Source organism: Watersipora subatra, chromosome 7 (assembly GCF_963576615.1).
Source record: "Watersipora subatra chromosome 7, tzWatSuba1.1, whole genome shotgun sequence".
Taxonomy (NCBI): domain Eukaryota; kingdom Metazoa; phylum Bryozoa; class Gymnolaemata; order Cheilostomatida; family Watersiporidae; genus Watersipora; species Watersipora subatra.
In genome coordinates, this window is record NC_088714.1 from 20033807 (window position 1) to 20052288 (window position 18482).

The window sequence follows — 18482 nt, forward strand, 5'->3', positions numbered from 1 at the left end:
CCTGTAGTTGCCATTATTATCTTCTGAGTAATGATGGCATGCAAACGAGAATGGGGCAGGAGGGGTCGTCCCTACTCAGCTACTAAACTGAAGCATGTGAAATGCCATTTTGAAGCCGCGTATCTCAACTGATGCAATCAAAATTTGCAATGAACTACCACATATGTCCACATCGAACATGGACAGTTGTGTCATTGTTACTGCGTTACTATCACCTGATTCCATTGTTTGCATTCTAATAAACATTCCATTGTCTGCATTCTTATTCGTAACCCAATTAACCATTTGGAAAATATATTAAAAGCATTAAATATGCTATACAGAAAATAATTCATTTGTTAATAATGATTTGTTCAAACTAAAGCTAATTAATGGAGTCAGATTATAAGGGGTAGTGATTCAAACTAGTGAAGTCAGGTTATCAATATACAACAGATAGTGGTCATAGCTAGTAAAGCATTGTACTAGAGTGATATAAAGTAAGCCAGTCTAATCTAAGCATAACATTCATCAACTGGAAAGTTTCCTACTGAAAATGATTCTTAGTAATGGCCTCGATTGAGCCCTATGGGTTTGGTGAGTCAATCTCAGGGTTTCGTCGGAATTTAAACATAAAAGTGGGTGTTTCAAAGTTGATAGCGCAAATCACACCGGTTTGCAAAGTCATGTTTATGAGAAGATAGATAATTTATTGTAAGTTCATGCATTGTATTGGTTTTGCGCTTTGAACACGTGATGTTAATGTACAGTTCTCAGTCTTCAATAGAGAAGGGTTCGATTAAAGCACTTGTAAAACTGTTAGGGGTTCAGTACATCCTACACGGTAAAGGTAAACTATTCTTTCTTAGCACCTTCCCTGTGAATAACTCATTGGAGTTTAATTCCAAGACCAAGCCGGTGGCTTGCTTATGGAATGCTCAAAAATATATTTTGGAATATATTTTTATAGCGGTCTCTGTAAAGTACATAACATAATCAGAGAAGGTAATTCATTTAGTAATCAGAGAAGTAAATCATTAGTAGTCATTTAGTAATTCACATAATTGCATGAAGCTTTCAGCCTCTGCCTTCCTTATCTTCATCGAGGTGTTACTGTTGCTACAAGAATATCTCTCGATTGCGCTAATGGCTTATGAAGATTAGACATTGCAGTCGATAGCTTTAACTTGTTTGCTATAGTTGTCTTTACTACTTTTGGGGCGATGGATACCCTAGTCCTTTGATTGTGAATGTTTACAAAAAGTGGCACGCAGTCATCAATAAAACTACCTTATAACCTAAAAAGCAGACACTATGCCACACGATTTCTTATATCTTGAGTGACCCATTAGTGGTATGCCTGTTTTAAAAAGCATCAGGTGGTTGGAGCGCTTAGGGTAGTTCCAGAAAGAAAATTTTGCATGGAGCATTTCGTTTACTGGTTTCAGTGTAGCTCACTTCAAGCAATCCATGTAGCAATATACATGCAGTTGTCATCATCTCTTTCTTCGATCCTGTAAGACTTAGTAAACTAGCCGAATCCTTGCTTCAATAGCTGCTGGCTTTTCATCTAAGTTCCATGCTTTCATTCTTTTATGTATGTTCATTTTATCATTTAAAACTTTACACACATAATAAAGAGATTCAAATAATGGCAATAGTTTGTCAAAGCAGGCAGTGTAATGGCAGTAATAGCTCAGCGATGTACCAGGAATGTTCATGATACACTGCATTGTCGCCGCTTATCCTATAGCTGGCATTAGATAAGTGAAGCTATTGTCTTGGCTCAAATGAACAAAGCTGGTAGAAATGGCTATAAAAATATGTGATCGGAATGTTTAAAACGCCGCCTGTCAATTCTATCAAAGTGATTCATTCCTAGTGGTATTAATGTCAACAGAAATAAAGGTGTGCTCTCATAGTCTGTAAATGTACTTAAATGTTAACGATGCTCTGCAGCGATCTACATCTTTTCAACATACTGGTAGATATTTGGTTGTGTTCAGACCTTCTTGGTCACACTCCAGACATACTTAACCAGTTTCCAGATTTCCTTCCTTGCTTACCTTGGTTGCTTGCTGAACCTACTTTCATTGTTGTTACGAAGACCAGAACTAATGAACTACCATCAGTCTACTACGCTTGAGAACAAAAATGTGAGTTTTTGCTTTTTAGTTTCTAAGTTTTTTAAAATCATACATGAATGGTATGATTTTAAACTTTTTCGTTCATTCTGATCGAAATCCCGAAATGAACGAAAGATACAGAATTATTTGGCCGAAATTCACAGAATTGTCTGAGCTGTGCATGCACACCGAAATCGTAGACGAAACGCTTTTAATTGGCTAAACAAACTATTAGCGAGCACAATTCTAGCTGCTTTCGCAATTTATATAGTCCAAGGCACATAACGCGACAGGCAAAAAAATACTAACGCGATTTTCTATAGCAAATACGATGCAATTGATTTGATCGTGCTAAAGATGGCAACTCTTTCTACAACGGAACTTTTGCTGCTAAAAAGAAATGGTTATTATTAAAAAAGAAATGATTTGTAGCCATAGTGTCCAAACGATAAAAACCAACAATAGCGCAATCTATGCAGTTGCATCGTATGTACTATTTTGAATTGCAGTCGTACTTTTATTGTGTGTCGTAATATGTGTCTTGGACTATATAAATTGTAAAAGCTGTTAGAATCGTACTCGCTAATGATTTGTTTAGCCAATTAAAAGCGTTTCGTCGACGATTTCGGTGTAAATGCACAGCTCAGACTATTTTGTGAATTCTGGCCGAATAATTTTGTTCTTTTCATTCATTTCGTGATTTCGGTCAGAATCAATGAAAAAATGGTTACGTGTAGCCGTACCTTTATAGCACGGCAACAAATGGCTTAAACCTACATAGCCTACCGTAAAACCTTTATTTGAATGCCATGGCGCTCTATTTTTCAACCATGCCCTATATTGGTGCTTTATTAGAGGTGACGTTCATTTAAAGGGTGGCATTGTACTTTTCAAATTGCTTGTCAAAATTTCAGGACGATAAACTTAACCCTTTTACAGGTGAAGTGAATGTCGCCTATATTTTGTTTTCTCCTTTGGTGGAGCGACATTAACTCTTTTGTATGCAAGAAATCTGCTGTAGCTCTCCTTCAACTTGTCTCGGATCTCTAAATAAATGTACATTGGGAAGCTGAGAAATATCTCTACCAGTTCATGCCTATTGCTTGCAATTAACTTAAGATGATTTTGTAGTCTGCGTTGCAATTTTTTTGTTGGAGCTTTCAATTTTTGATTTCTTTCTAAATTTGAAGGCATGCTTTTATTTTATAACTATATTTAACAATGTTGCATGAAAGCTTGTTGCTCTCGTTAATGTTTGCTACAGTTTGCAGCCAAAACTGGCTTTTATGTGCAATAGAAAAGGAGTTATGAGCATCGATTCATTGTATGCCCAGTTTAAATATCCACAATGATGCTATCAAACAAAATGCTATAAATCTGCAAATTTATAACTTATATAATAATAATAATCGATGCCACAAATATATATTGAAGAACAATTGACATGAACAAACTCTACTTATTATACAATTTTGCTTTGAACTTTTAAAATTACTAGGACTTCTGCCGTAGAACTTTACTGATGATGATGCAGTTACTGGACATTTCTTTATTACTTTATTACGATGACAAACACTAACACCATGAAGTCTAAAAATATAAAATTACTATGCCAAGTACTAAAATAATAAACAGCAGTACTATGTAACAAGTAATTGATAATAATAAGCGATCGAGCCAAGACATTACACAGCTATTCTTCAAGCAAATTAGGTCAATCAAGCAGTTGATACTTGTGTAAACATTCAACATTGCATCATTCAATGATCACTAGTTTATAAACAAAAGACAGAGGAAATAAAACACACATACCTTTTGACTCCTTGTTAGCACTTTATTGAAAGTACTTGATAAATACAATAAAAATATATAAAAAAAATATATAAAATGTTAAATGAAGTTTGTAAAAAACAATGACATTCTGCCTGGTTTGTTCATATCAGTTTCTTGAATAGTTAAAGGTTGACTTGCAACAAAATTCACATTACAGTTATTTGCTATCAAAAGATTCACCATGTCTTACTCCGCAGTGTTGTAGGTGCAAAATATGTGGAAATGTGATTACAAGCTCCTAAAAGCTCAAAAACGAACAGTTAATCGCCACCATCACAAAACAGCCGTAGATTAGAATGGGATGTAGTTGTACAAGATGGCTTCTGTTTACACTTTCGCGCAACCTCATTCGTCGAAATATTTTCACAAATATATTTCACACATTCAATAAAACCATGTCTATTGTTCTTACGCGTCTATTTTATCGTCATTGTAATGCTGTCACTTTCAGCACTGATATCTTATAACTTACCATAAAAATTCGTTGAATTTTTCAACCTTTGCTCAAAGGAGTACATATCATTGTCTGATAATCATGACGAGCCTGTTGGTCACCTGTGATAATCGAAAAGTCCTGCAGAAATTATTTGCAAAATATTGGGTCACATGATCAGATTACGACTAGATGATTAGACCAAGTCGAAGCAAAACTGTAAAGTAGCGAGCATCTATATTTGATACGAGGTCTTCGGTAAAACCCAAAGTGTTTGTCATAAACTAGTGCTACGAGAAGTTTTGTATTGAACCTTTTATTGGCCTTTGAATTCACGTGAGAACATCATGTGACAAAACAATAACCAAATGTAATGACCATGTCAGAGAAATAAACTGATTCCAATCTACGGCGGCTTTTCGTTTTTGAGCTTTTAAGAGCTTGTAATCACATTTTCACATATTTTGCACCTACAACACAGCAGAGTAAAACATAGTGAATATTTTGAGACCAAATAACTGTAATGGGAATTTTGTTGTAAGTTCAACTTTAACAAAGCCAGACTGACCTGGGTGAGTGCAGGTAAAATAAATATCAAGCAAAAATCAAAGATATGTATTTAGTTGTTACCCTCATATTGGTCCCACCAGACCTGGAACCATACTCCGGTCCAATGAATTATGGCGTACCTGGAAGAAAAATGACAATAACGAGGGCAGCAACAACAAAACAAGCAAGACAGCTTTAGTGTAAACAATAGGAAATTGTTTGATCACCACATGTACCAAAAAACCTCTAATTGAACGCCACCTCTATTAGAGCGCCATGACGTACAATTAAAGGTTGTACGGTACATGTTTTATTGCTGAAATGACCATAAAAACATATGAAATCATCTCTTTGGCAGCTAAATGATTTCATGCTTGTAAGAGTCTAAGTGTACAGCCTACATCTACAACCATTTTAAAAGTATAAAAATCTTTATACTTACAATAAATGGCTAAACAAAATTAACAATTTTGAACCAAAAATATTTGCACCGTTTGCGTTCTGATTGTTGCTTTTGTTTGGAACCATTTCATCTTCTGACGGTTCAATACCTTCCACAGTGGCGGCTGGCCCCATTTCTTCTGAACTGCTAAACTAGTCGATATTAACATTCAAACTATTTTTAGCTGAGCAAAACTTTTATGCAATGCTTTTCACGGAAATAGTGATAAACTTTCAGCCGCATGTGCATTAAGCACAAGTCATTTTTCTACAAGTTGAAGTATCAAGACTGAGTCAAACAAGTAACTCCTATTATTAGCCTGATACAGTTATTAATAATTTCTATGGTGTTGCTTTCAAAGCTGTAATAAATGAGTAAAGCTTTGAAGTTAGAAAACAAACTTTGATAATAGAAACTCCGAATAGAAACAACTAAAGAATTAATTGTTATTGGTGTGACTGAATCATTAATAGTACCATTTTGTGAACACTTTTCTACCGATCACTTGCTGTTATAGGTTCATAAAGATCAAGAATGTCAAATAGTGGCGGTCAAATAGAAGTAGCGTTCAATTAAAGGGTGGCACTCTATTTTTCAGCCTTTTTTCTATAGTGGCGTTCAAATAGAGGTGGCGTTCAAATCAAGGTGGCGTTCAAATAGAGGTTTTACGGTAATCATTTCCTAAAAATATTTATGAGCAGTCAGGCTGTCAAATATGGCATGAAAAATTATCATAAGTTCTACATGTTTACATATTGAAATAAGATTTTTGTATAATATCTTGGTTGAATTTTAGCAATACGCAAACTTATTTGCTACATGGAATTTTTTGTGACCATAAATGCAACTACACATTGAGACATTCAAAATCATTGTTTCTTAATGGTCGACCATGAGAAACATTGAACACTGTCAGAAGTGTAATTCGCTGGATTAAAACTTTTCAAGTCAGCTCAAAAAAATAAACTTCCATCAAGTTAGGAATATAGGTTCAGCAGTTGGAAAAGTCTTCATTTGAAAGTATCAGTTTTTATCCTTACTAAATATCACACACAACTCTTTCGACCTGTTAGTATTTATTGCTGCCTCAGGAAAGTTGTCACCATCTTAGTAAAATAAGCATAAGAACCAAAAAGTTCTAGCTTCCCTGGGAATGTTTTCACTTGCAAACCCAACTGGCAATTATCTGGTAATGCTCGAACAGTATTCGTGACAGCTCCGCAACACAAGCACAATGTATTACAATATAAATGGCTTAACGTTGTTTCAAACTATATCGTCATATCTCGGCGCTAATGCCACAATAGTTTGGTTATTGTCGATGGTAACAATGTTCACGCTATCACAAACCCATTCGTGTTTGCATCAGCAAATACTTCGTGATGTAGTGTTCTCACTTTTCTTTGTAACTTTTCGTGAAGAAACCTCTGTTTTCGCATGTTCGAATCAAATACTAGTCTCACAGCAACTATCATAAACGGAAATAAATAAGTCACGCTATTCGTGACCACGAATTACTATTGCCGAAATGGTTCACGTTGAAAAGGCGGTTGTCAATGCTCGGCGAAATATCGGCAAATTTTAACAGTTGCAAACTTTTCCGACGTACCCACGTATAGTCTAGGAGCAGAGTAACTCAATTGTGAGTTGTTATTATTTTTCTCAACTTATGCAATATGATGCGTGTAAAAGATTCTTCAATATTTATATGTTGCCTGTTTGAACGTTGCACTCTGTAACCTCGTTACTTATATACTTTCATGCTTAAATTACATCTCATCAAATGGCGGAGGCGTAATAAACAAGCCGATCACTGTTGCCATTGTGACAAGGAATTTCACAAACTGTGATTGGATAATTGAAATAAAACGTCATAATCCGCCAGTTTGCTTAGTAATAGCGGCCAAAACTAGGACCTTGTGTTGCGTGCCCGAGCGACTAACCTCAAGTGATTTAGTAGTTTTATCACCTCAACTGATAAAAACGGTAACTGAACGTGTTGACCATTATAAGTTCAACCATCTGGAACTATTTACAACTATTGCTAGGAAAGCAGAACTAATTATTTTCATGATCAAACCGAAGACCTCGTTCGTTCACCACGATAACCATTATTTCATTGTCGTTGAATATCAAGAACGATGTCCATATTAATATGATGATTCAATCACTATTGACTGATAATAAATTCTAACTAACAGATTTCATCACAGACCAGATTTTACATGTGATGTGGTTAAATATTCCATTGTATCTTGTTGTTTTGTTCGTGTGAATTTGATGATCTGGTCTCCTACTAATCATGCAGCTTGTCCCACAAATCTCGGCTGGAGTAAAGAAGACGATGAGATTTCTGTGCAGTGGTTTCCTGATGGACACAGAGCTATTCCCAGGCAGTTTGTCCATTGGACTAGTTGCTCATGCAAAAATAGTAGATGTGAAAGCCGATGATGATGCAAAACTGCATCTTTACCTTGCACAAGTGTCTGTGTAGACTGCAGCAATGAAATGAACGATGAGGTTGAAGATGGTAATCATATAGACAGTGATGATGAGCTTTAAGATTCTATTTAATAGTTTGATTAAATACTTTGCAATATGCTTTCTAGAATCAATTGAGTGTTTTCGATGTACCATGATAAACAGACTGTGTACATGGGTAAACATGCTATATAATAATCATACAATGTATCAAAATACACATACAAAGTCCTATGATATTGATTATTCTCCATAAAGTTAGTTGTCATCGAACATACTGCACCAATATTGTTTTTGCACACTACCCGTACAATAAATCTAAAAGTAAGCAAGAAATTTCGCATATAATTGTCAGTTAAATAAAAAAGAAATGACATGTACCAACGGAAAGTACTGAGAGAAGCATAATAAATACTTTATGCTTGTCATGAGTCGCTCAGCAATATAATAATTTAATTTAAAATATCAAACATTAAATTCATTAGTTTGTCTGCGTCACAACCAGTGTACCCAATGAGGTATACAGCATAGCCGGTCAATCAGTAGTTGTACAGGTCCCATTGTGAAGAGTATGAAGAGCGTTCCTGGCAGACCAGTGGATACGATGATGATGAGAAATGTCTGTTATATTGAGTTCCTGGCGGCTGACTACAAAGTAAAGAATCACATCCATTACATACAATGAGTACAAAATTGTCATAAAGACATATAAGAGCTTACGTTTATGGTGCAATATTTATCCATTATAACCTATCAGAAAGAACGATCTAGCAAATCTTGAAGGTATAAATTTACAACTTGAAAATAGAAAGAGGTACAAGACTGATTTTGATGTGTAAGCAATGTGCATAGCCCTACATGAGAAGAATAGAAGTACACCCTTCAGCTCTCACCACAGCAATATTTAGTTAACTCATACATCGCACACTTTTGTAAGGTAATAATTGATATGTGAGCACTATAATAATAATACAATATAACTCGATAGATTAAAATACAACGAAATATGTATTAATATTTAATATCGCACAACATAATGCCACACATAAATCATATAAAACAATTTAATGCAACGCAGTTCAATACAATACAACATAATGCAATTATTATAATACAATACACCAGAATATAATGTAATAACACAATAATACAGTATAAGTTCTGCATGACACTATATAAAGATTTAAAACTAACCAAAACATCAGTTACATAATAATCATACAGTTGCATGAAGGTACTACACGTTGTCTTGAAATTGGCTTGACGTTTTAAAGAGCAATACAGTCTACAATTTTGTAAATAGGCGAGATAAGTCTTAATAATGATCAGCAGAGGCATGCTGTATAACAAATACTCCAATATTACTGGTTTATTCAAAAAATACACAAGAGGTATTTTACATGTATTTATGAAGCCAAATAATCTAAGTAGCTAACAATGTTATGTAGTGCTGCCTTCTTAGCCTAAAAAAATTAAACAAAGTGAATTAAGCCACTGAGTGTATAATACACTGAGTGTCAATACATATGACAGAAAGTGGTTTATTGTATAGTTTATAACCAATATGTAAAATATGGACTGAGAAGTTTGACAATGATTCATTATAATCAACACTTATCACTCATTGATCCAGCTGACTGCAGTAGACACCGACAAACAATACTCTAGCAAGAAGCTGTTTTGTTTTGGAAAGCATGATTAGGTGAAGGAAACGCAAGATTTTCAATGAAGCAATGCATTTAATCTTCAATTGATGAATCGTTTGATTATTTATCGAAGTATTAAGTAAAACAGTTTGCTATCATCTCACCTTAGTTTGTTCAGGGGTTTGAGATTCTTTGCAACTTGAGAAGCTCTATGTTATTTCGACTCACTAACAATCTTCATCAAGCATTCAGTGTAGTATTTGCATACGTCAAACACTGCGAGTTGCTCCGATGACTTTAATAGGGTTTCTATGAACCTATCTGACTGTTTTTAGATGGTGCTCTACATCTCATAAAAACTTTAGATTATCGGCTTTTTTCCGTTAGTAAGGCTTATTAGAATGTAGAGCTTGATTATAAGAAATTATGTAATCCATAATAACTACTGTGGTAATCAAATTAGATAGATTTTAAATTTTCACTGCTACCTACGCTGACGGCTGATTTAATCTTCAATGAATTAATGGCTATCGTGGTGAATGAACGAGGTCTTCGGTTTGATCAAAAAAATAATTAGTTTTCCTTACCTAGCAATAGTTGTAAATGATTTCAAATGTTTGGTCAGCGCGTTCAGTTACCGTTTTTATCTTTTGAGGTAATAGAACTGCTAAATCACTTGAGGTTAGTCGCTCGGACGCCCAACACACGGTCCTAGTTTGGGCTGCCATTACTGTGCAATCTGGCGGGTTATGACGTTGTATTTCAATTATCCAATCACAGTCTGTGAAATTCCTTGTCACAGTGGCAACAGTGATCGGCTTGTTTATTACGCCTCCGCCAATTGATGAGATGTAATTTAAACATGAAAGTATATAAGTAACGAGATTACAGAGTGCAACGTGCAAACAGGCAATATATAAATATTGAAGAATATTTTGCATGCATCATATTGCATAAGGTGAAAAAAGTAATAGAAATTATTTTTATGACAGATAGGGTTATCCTGCTCTCTGACTAGTAGCTTCGTCGATGCCAATGGTTTATGGCTCACATAATCGATATGCTTATACATATGAACCCTGCCTGTTTCATATGCACTTTCAACCTTCTTTATTGAAAAATAAAATATGATTTTGTTCACATTCAAAACATACGTGTATGTTTTACTGGTGCACAAAATGAACAGTGCATTAACATCCCTATGTTTAAACAACATAATCAATACAATGCATGAACTCACAACAAATTACATATCTTTTAATAAAGACATGATCTTGCAACTCGGTGTGACTTCTGTTGTTACCTATGAGAAACCTCCACCAAACCCCAGGGACTCACCAAACCCCAAGGGTTTAATCAACCACAGGTTAAAAACCACTGGTCTTGATACAAAAGATCTGCATTCAAAATTATCTGCTGTGATGTTTCGCCTGTTGCGAAAGAGTATTGCACGTTAACTCTGAATTGGCTCTCGGCCTGCCACATTGGCTCAAGTCGTTGACAAGCATCCCAGTTTGAAAACCTACATTTGGATTACCAATAAAAATATTTTCTTTTTTCATGGTCAAACCAGTAACAGATAGCGAAGGCATACATGCAGGTGTTTGCCTCCGAGGTTTTATACAAAATTGCGTTTTTCCTTAAAGGTCACATTTTTTGTATAAAACTTATTATATTATTTATTAATTATTTGTATTATAAAAGTATTTTTATATTAACAAAAAATTAAGTTGCTTGGTTGCACCTTTTCAATGTTTTATCCGTGCAGTCACTTAAATTTAAATATCTTGTTCAACTTTAACTAAGTGTTAATAACTTGTGGAATTGTGTACTTGCTGTTCCTGAAGTGTCAGCCCTTCATGGCATATCAATTACAACAGAGCTAATGTTAGAAGCATTAAATTCTGTGACAAACGGATTGTTTATGTACACAGGAGCTAGACTTGGCAGAGCACTGTTACAGGCAAGCCTTAGAGTTGGACCTGGAAGATAAGAAGGGTGCACTGCAAAAACTTGGTCTAATTTTTTATAGCCAAGGAAAGTTGCCAGTAAGTGATATTTTCTTGCTTAACCAGTTGTGATGGACTAGTTTAGTAACATGCATGAGAGTCTGCATGGTGTCCCCATGTAGTAGCTTGGGTATGAGGTTGTGTGGTGTACCCATGTAGTAGCACGCATATAAGGCTGCATGGTGTCCTGATGTAGTAACGCGCATATGAGGTTGCGTGGTGTCCAAACAGAGTAGCATACATGTTAGTTTGAATGGCGTGTCCTTGTAGCAGTTTATATAAAGTTTTTTTTAATTTTTAATTTTAATATATTTATATATATATATATATATATGAGTGTATGTTGTACCCATGTAGTAGCATGTATATATGAGTGTATGTTGTACCCATGTAGTAGTATGTATATATCAGTGTATGCTGTACTTATGTAGTAGTATGTATATATGAGTGTATGCTGTACCCATGTAATAGTATGTATATATGAGTGTATGCTGTACCCATGTAGTAGTATGTATATATGAGTGTATGCTGTACCCATGTAGTAGTATGTATATATGAGTGTATGCTGTACCCATGTAGTAGTATGTATATATGAGTGTATGCTGTACCCATGTAGTAGTATGTATATATGAGTGTATGCTGTACCCATGTAGTAGTATGTGTATATGAGTGTATGCTGTACCCATTTAGTAGCATGTATATATCAGTGTATGCTGTACCCATGTAGTAGTATGTATATATGAGTGTATGCTGTACTTATGTAGTAGTATGTATATATCAGTGTATGTTGTACCCATGTAGTAGTATGTATATATGAGTGTATGCTGTACCCATGTAGTAGCATGTATATATGAGTGTATGCTGTACCCATGTAGTAGTATGTATATATGAGTGTATGCTGTACCCATGTAGTAGCATGTATATATGAGTGTATGCTGTACCCATGTAGTAGTATGTATATGTGAGTATATGCTGTACCCATGTAGTAGCATGTATATATGAGTGTATGCTGTACCCATGTAGTAGCATGTATATATGAGTGTATGCTGTACCCATGTAGTAGCATGTATATATGAGTGTATGCTGTACCCATGCAGTAGCATGCATACAAAACAAACAAAACAAAAATTAATAACTGTAGATTCCATTTGCTTTTGAGAAACAGTAGATTTTCAGGATACAGAGGATAACCTCGAGACTTACCCTAGGACACTTATGTATTCGCGGCATGTAACTTTCGCGTTTTCGCGGTGTCATCCTCTCGCGAAAGTTTCATGTGCGAAACTAAACTATCATAACAAACGAGCGAAAAAGCGAAACTAAATAGCTTTGTTCATTGATACTGTATAATTGAATTTTACAAGGACATTTATTTTAACGTTTTCAACGACCACTATAGCATCGTTAAAATATAAACCGACAAAATAATTTGACTGTCAAAATTTATTACGTTATTATTTTGCAATTATTTAGGATTATTTTCCCATTAGGAATAATTTATAACGATAGGATTTTGATGTCAATGCACATGCATTAGTTAGCGTTATCGTTTGCTGGGGACATCAATCAATGCAGTGAGCACCGTGTGTTGAAAGAAAATAAGACACATGCACTGACACTCGCAGTACTACACAAGCAGCATGGCTCTGGAAAGGTTTGGATTCACCACTGACACCTCTTCAATAACTTGTAATTTTTTTGAGATTTGTATTGTTTTAAGTGATGTGACTGACGAGACGTTTTTAAATTAAAATAGGCAAAACATGACCGCAGTTAATACGCTAAGAAAAAAACATCTTTTCCTTTTGAGCGTTTTAACAAAGATCAATTTTGCGGATTTTATTTTAAGTTCATTCGGAGGCTTTTACGCTTTCGATGGGACACGGCCAAGCGGGTGATTGATAAAACTTAATCTTTTGCAAACCTTTATAAAAGTCGTTAACAAAAATATTTTGCCTCTGATGATGATAATAATGATGCCTAAGAACTACTAGAAGTTGATGTTTGTTTCTATGGCTTGGAATGAAGTGACATTCTACAGCGATAAAAACCGCGTCCATGGCCGTTGGGCAAATAACTTTTCGAATAAAGGATGTTGATGTCGAGTTATCTGAAGAAATTTATCATTGCGTTGAAACTGACCAAACAAATCCGTTTGAGTTGACCTTGTGTTTGAGATGAAATGTTACATTTTATCTGAGGGCGAGTTTTTCGAGTTGGACTGTACTTACCGTGAAAAATTCCCAAAAAATTGGGGCGGTTCAGCCGGCCAGCTGCCCCAGTAAAAACTGGCCTGTTGATAGTCCAAGAAACAAATGGCAGCAAGCGATCAAATTGCATTATCGACCTTGCCCACACCATTCTACCTGCGGTTTACAATTACAAACTAGTCGCAAATTGAAATTTTTTTTATCGGTGAACCGAACCTGAGGAATATAATTATGTTTGTTCCACTGCTTTTATTTTCACATCACTATATTTTTGCACTCATCAGAGCTGCGAAATTAAGTTGCTTCGAAATTTTACTCTGTGAGCTACTCACGAAACTAAATACTAGCGAAATATAAGTGTCTTAGGGTAGAATAAGTTTTTTAAGTTACAACCTGGAATAGAATGTTTTTCAACTCCTGGTTACAGTATTTGGCCTCCATTAGGTGTAGCCATAAAATGCCAAAACTCAAACCTATAAGTTGATGTGCATTCATATGACTGTGTGCGTCAATCGCCTCACCACCTCGCGCGTCACGCACCTCGCGCGTCACGCTATGCCTTATCGCGACATCACTTACATGCTGGTCTGCTATTGTTCAGTACTGCAGTATTAGCTGAGCTGTTAGACAGCTAAATAGCACTATCAATACAAAAGGGCTGACCAAATGGAGCTATCCTCATCGAAAGTTTCAGTTAAGAAAAACCACCAAAGTAACTGAAGCCTGAAATTTTAAACCGAATAATTTTGATCATGCTTGCATTTGATTGGAAGACTCACGAAAACTAAATGAAATAAATGTATTCCCTTTATTTTTCAAATGTGCTTGTTTCGATCACAGTTGAGAACACAAAACTAGTCCAGAAAATATGATAGCTATGATGACATGAATTACCACAGTTCTGATCTGTGGCCACTACTTCATGCTGTACAAATTAGCTAGTCATAAATGTTTCTGATTCACTACTTCCTTGAGCTTGATTAAGCAAGGGGTAGAGATAAGGAGTCGGTGATTCTAATATTTATTGCTCAGTGACCTCTGAATGCACGCTCATGAAATAATACGAGGAAATAAAACTGTAATTGTTGTCTAAAAGCTGACATTTGTAGATTTCATTACTCCTAAAAGAAAACAGTCTTTACACTCAACCTAATCAAAGGGAGGGGTAACAAAATAAGTAAACTATTGCCTAGTCAACCTGTGGTCACCTTCATTCTTATTGTTTATGTATTTCTTCTACTATTTTAATTCGAGTTTGCCAAACCATTATTAGTATTCCATCATGAAGCTACTTTAGTTGAAGGTTTGTCATCTTGTCTGTCCTGGATTCGTATTTGTAAAATTCATAGACTTTTCTCGCTGTCACACATTCTATTGTAGAAGTGGCTTTTTTAAATGGCAATGGTTTACAAGTATTCGAAAAAATGGTAAACACTGGCTTGCTTACAAAATGATATTTCTTTTTCAGACTTGTCACTTAATTGGTTTTTTCAAAAATAAGTTTAAAAATAGAATGTAAAACGGTGTATGTGTGCGATCCTCTATGGAAACGCAATTCAAAAATGTAGTTTTGATACAGTTCAAATTAAAACTGGCTTAAATATTTTGATGATTGTCTGAGGGTTCTAAAATATTGCATTACTGAAATTTTATGTCAATTTTACAAAAGAAAATATCAAAATTTATTTTTTCCAATATATAAAATTTGACTATTATTTTTATTTATAGGAAGTTTATAACACTCATAGTGAAACAGGATACTATTGGTCTATAAACCTACACCTTTGAGTATTACGCAGAGACAGCCAATTGTGCTATTATCGCTTGCTCAGTCGCCGCTGGACACACATTCATAAGATAATGCAAGGAAATAAAATTTATTTTTTCAAAGCTATGAACAGTGTTTAATTGGCAGGGCATCAATATTAGTTCATACTAGGCCAAGGTCATGCCATATTTACTTTTTGTTTCCACAGAGTGCAATCACTGTATATAAAGAATTGCTGGAACTGAACACGAAGGATACCAATGTACTGGTCAGCATAGCCCAGTGTTACAAGTAAGGCCATTACCGATATTCTGATCAGCGTCTTCTTGTTGCAGCAGGGATATTCTCGATTTGAATAATGGCGTGCATTAAAGATGAGATTATACAAAAATTTCAGCAGAATTTATCAGAAACTATCGATTTTTTTTATCATTTGCGATTGTTTTTGATGTTTGAGGTGATCTGACTGCCAGAATGTTTCAAGATTAAAATCTACAAAACTTCGTCACAGTTTAATCGCTCAGAAGAAAAATATGGGAAATATGTCGTCACTAGCTATCATTGCTATAGTTGATACTAGTTGAATGCCCGGGTGATCAAAAAGTCTTTGCACAGAAAATAGATTTGTATTTAACATATGCAACATTCACCATTCCAGCTTTTAAACTTCATATCATAAGCAAAGTGTTTTGTGCAGCTCAAATAAACTAAGAGAAAAACTAAAACTACTGTAAAGGTTTTTAAATGAGAAATAATTAGCAAGTTATGGCTAAGTAAAGTATGAGTTGTTACGATGACTACAATGAAAAGTGAATTGATACTGCATAAAGTTAAAGTGAACCGATACAATACAATCAAAATCATAATAGGTTGAATCAATATGCTGAATTAATAATATAAAAGAGTAAATAGAAGTGGCTATAAAAATGCTGTTGCTGCAGAAGCTATCCATCAAAATTTTGATTACGACTATATTGGTACCTCTCAATAGTCGATACTGACACAAACGTAAAATTGAGATCGAAATTAAATACATCAGTGAAGCGCACGAGGGTATTTTATCTAACCAAACTGAGTTGGAATGTAGAGGCAATTCTTACTCGAAAACGCCCGCTTGAACATTTTTACTTTTACAATTTCTAGCAATTAACCTTTGCAATAATTGGAAATAGCAAGAATAATTGAAGATTGAAACTGTGCTGTTACAGTTACGCTGTAACAGAACATTTCATTATGAAATGGCACAGTTGAAAATTACAAAAAAAGAAAAATTAATAATGGATTTTGAAATGACTTTTTAAAGACATTTGAAAGTAAGAACAACGCAGAAGGTAATATTAATTCATGTAAAATGTACGTATTTAGCTCTAATCGGAATAAGGATACCGCAGATGAGCGAAATCAAACAAGACCCTCTTAGCGTTGTAGTTAGGTGCGCGTGTTTGCATACTTGCAATTGCAACCGTCGCCAGTTCAATTCCATTACAGTGGAGAATTTTAAATGCAAGATTTTAATCGCAATAGCTGAACGCATCAATGATAGAAAATAAACAGCCAATATCAAAAACAAATGAGAGACAAACTTTGAGATTTAATGTCAAACCTGTAATTGACCGCCACCTCTATTTGACAGCCACCTCTATTTGACCGCCACCTCTATTTGACCGCCACCTCTATTTGACCGCCACCTCTATTTGACCATCACCTCTTTTTGATCGTCACCTTTATTTGACCGCCACCTCTATGTGACCGCCACCTCTATTTGACCGTCACCTCTATTTGACCGCCACCTCTATTTGACCGCCACCTCTATTTGACCGCCACCTCTATTTGACCACCACTATAGGACAAGGGTTGAAAAATAGAGCGCCGCCCTTTAATAAACGCCACATTCATTTGACCGCCAATTTGAGCTTCTTTGATCAGTAAAAAAATGTCCGCAAAATGGTACTATTAGTGACTTGGTTACATAAACAATAATCAATTCCTTAATTTCTGTTCATGTCATATCCATTTCTACCTTGGAAGCTTTTCGTTATTTTTGTTTAAATTTTGAAAGCATTGACACAGAAATAATTAGTAACTGTATCAGGCTAATAGTAGCTCCTTGTTCCACGCTGTCTTGATACTTTAACGTATGTGAAAAACGGTTTAAATTTATTATAGTAGATGAACGACTAGTTTTAGGCAAAAATTTGTGCTTAGCACTCATCCCGCTAAAAGTTTGTCATTATTTGTGCTAAATGCAACGTATTAAAGTTATGCTCTGCTGCAAAACTGTTTGGACGCTAATATCGACTAGTTCAGCAGTTGCAAAAAAAGATTTGAGATCAGAAGACATTGTGGAAGATATTGAACAGCCAGAAGATGTTCATTTCATCGAAATCGATAATCAGAACGCAACTGGCCAAGCAAACAATGCAAATTTTGTTTTCAAAAATGCAGATTTTTGTTTCTGCTTGTATTATAAGTATGGTTTGTTTATGTCACTTGTTTTTGAATATATATTTGTAGCATTTGATAGATTATCATGATATAACTTATAAATTTGCAGATTTTTATCATGTTATTTAATAGCATCCTTGCCTTTTTCTCAACTCGGCTTACAAAGGATCGACACTCATAACTCCTCTTCTATTCCACATGAAAAGCCAGATTGGCTGCAAACTGTAGGAAACATATCAATCAGTGTAATGAGCTTTTATGCAATATTGTTAAATATAGGTAGCTATAAATGAAAATATGCCTTCATGTTTAGAATGAAATAAAAGATTGAAATCTCAAAAAAATTACAAAGCAGGGCACAAGCTATAAAATCATAGGAGGTCAACTAAAAGCAATAGATATCAACTGGTAGAAGTATTTTTCAGCTTCCCAATACACATTTATATAGAGATCTTAGACAAGTTTAAGGTAAGTTAGCAGATTTATTGTATCCAAAAGAGTTAATGCCGCTCCACTCAATGGAGAGTGCGAAATAGAAAGGACATTCGCTTTGCTCGTAAA

The 18482-nt window shown here is 35.0% G+C and overlaps 1 protein-coding gene across 2 annotated transcripts in view; it reads left to right on the plus strand.

Moving 5' to 3' along the window:
- The window catches only part of LOC137400128 (tetratricopeptide repeat protein 13-like), a 61026-nt gene that overhangs the window by 18197 nt on the left and 24347 nt on the right, over positions 1 to 18482 (plus strand). For both annotated transcript variants that reach the window (XM_068086441.1, XM_068086442.1), the window contains exons 7-8: positions 11424 to 11537; positions 15685 to 15767. In XM_068086441.1, coding sequence (XP_067942542.1) covers positions 11424 to 11537; positions 15685 to 15767 — 197 coding nt within the window. The remainder of the gene's footprint in view (positions 1 to 11423; positions 11538 to 15684; positions 15768 to 18482) is intronic.